The sequence below is a fragment of the Ostrinia furnacalis genome, unplaced genomic scaffold (genome assembly GCF_004193835.3).
Source record: "Ostrinia furnacalis isolate ACB-3 unplaced genomic scaffold, ASM419383v2 OfSCF1888, whole genome shotgun sequence".
NCBI classification, from domain to species: Eukaryota; Metazoa; Arthropoda; class Insecta; order Lepidoptera; family Crambidae; genus Ostrinia; species Ostrinia furnacalis.
Window position 1 is genome coordinate 1,365 of NW_021132127.1, and position 1,163 is coordinate 2,527.

At 40.4% G+C, this 1,163-nt stretch overlaps 1 protein-coding gene across 1 annotated transcript; it reads left to right on the forward strand.

Moving 5' to 3' along the window:
• Window positions 1–219: 219 nt before the first annotated feature.
• LOC114353969 (vacuole membrane protein 1-like) lies at window positions 220–903 on the forward strand (the record flags this gene model as incomplete). Its single annotated transcript, XM_028306166.1, has 2 exons — window positions 220–333; window positions 804–903. Coding segments are annotated over 2 exons (214 nt in total), but the record flags the coding sequence as incomplete, so codon positions are not given.
• Between the last annotated feature and the right edge of the window lie 260 nt (window positions 904–1,163).

Here is a 1,163-nt window from a genome sequence, read left to right on the forward strand (position 1 = left end):
ACCAAATAGGATAGGGAGGCTAAATGTTTGAATATTTGTCCCTTTTGTCTCCATATTTGCATCAAAAGGTAGACTGAGATAGTTGGTCCATCTTGGTCATAAACTCTCACAAATTAGTTCCATGATGCAGGTTATTTTCGTGCTTTCACATTTTAATAAGCGTTGTCTGATGTCTTTCTCTGTTCGCACAAGCAATTTCCAACTTTATTATTGTTGCAGGAACAAATCAATTCCAATGGACAGCGACAGCTTAGTACTGTGGCGGCGGCCCTTCACCACCCTCGAGTACTTCTTTAGAGAACTTCTAATACTGATCAGCACTGGACTGCAACGGTAAAAATATATGCTAATTTGAATAGATTACCGCCCGTATTCACAAACGATGCTTGCATAAGTGAAGCAGCGAATCAAACGCACAGCGTTAAATAGAGCTCTGTGATTGGTTCACGTGTCACCCTGTGCGTCCACGCGCACTGTGAGACCTCATAGTAATGTTTGTGATGAGATAAGATTTATATATTCAGTATAGATCGTTTCATCCACGAAGACGCGCCCCACCAATTTTTGGTCGAGGGAAGCGCGGGGTGCGGGGAGTTTGATCCGAGCAATCCGAGCGTCATTATTGTAGTGTGCGTGTGCACTCATGGATAATTTATCGTGTACCGATAATACTCAAACATTAGCGGAAGAATGGTGGGGCGCGTCTTCGTGGATGAAACCATCTATAAATATAGTTTGATTTGTTTAATTTACTTATTGAAGAATCTGAAGATGCTTATTTGAATGTTGTTTATTATTTGCAGGTTATTAGCGTATAGACTACTGGCGTTATCAACCATTGTGCTAGCAGCCAGTACAGTTGTGTCTTACTACATTAGTGGGCCACACCAGGCTTACGTACATGTAAGTAAAATATAATCATGTTCATAGTAATTATGTCATGCATGTTAAAAATATACGTCGGTGGAACACCATTGCTATTTTTAATTGCTGACGAATTTAATTATCATCGATACTTTTCCCTGAAAACATCACTGTGGTTTCAAACTACCTATTTTTCAGTACGCCCAATGATAAAAGTATTAGCACGCCTTCAAATTAGAGTCGCGCGTTTGCGTTTGTCACGGTTAGTGGCGCTTTTAGGTACTGTAGAAGCACAGTAG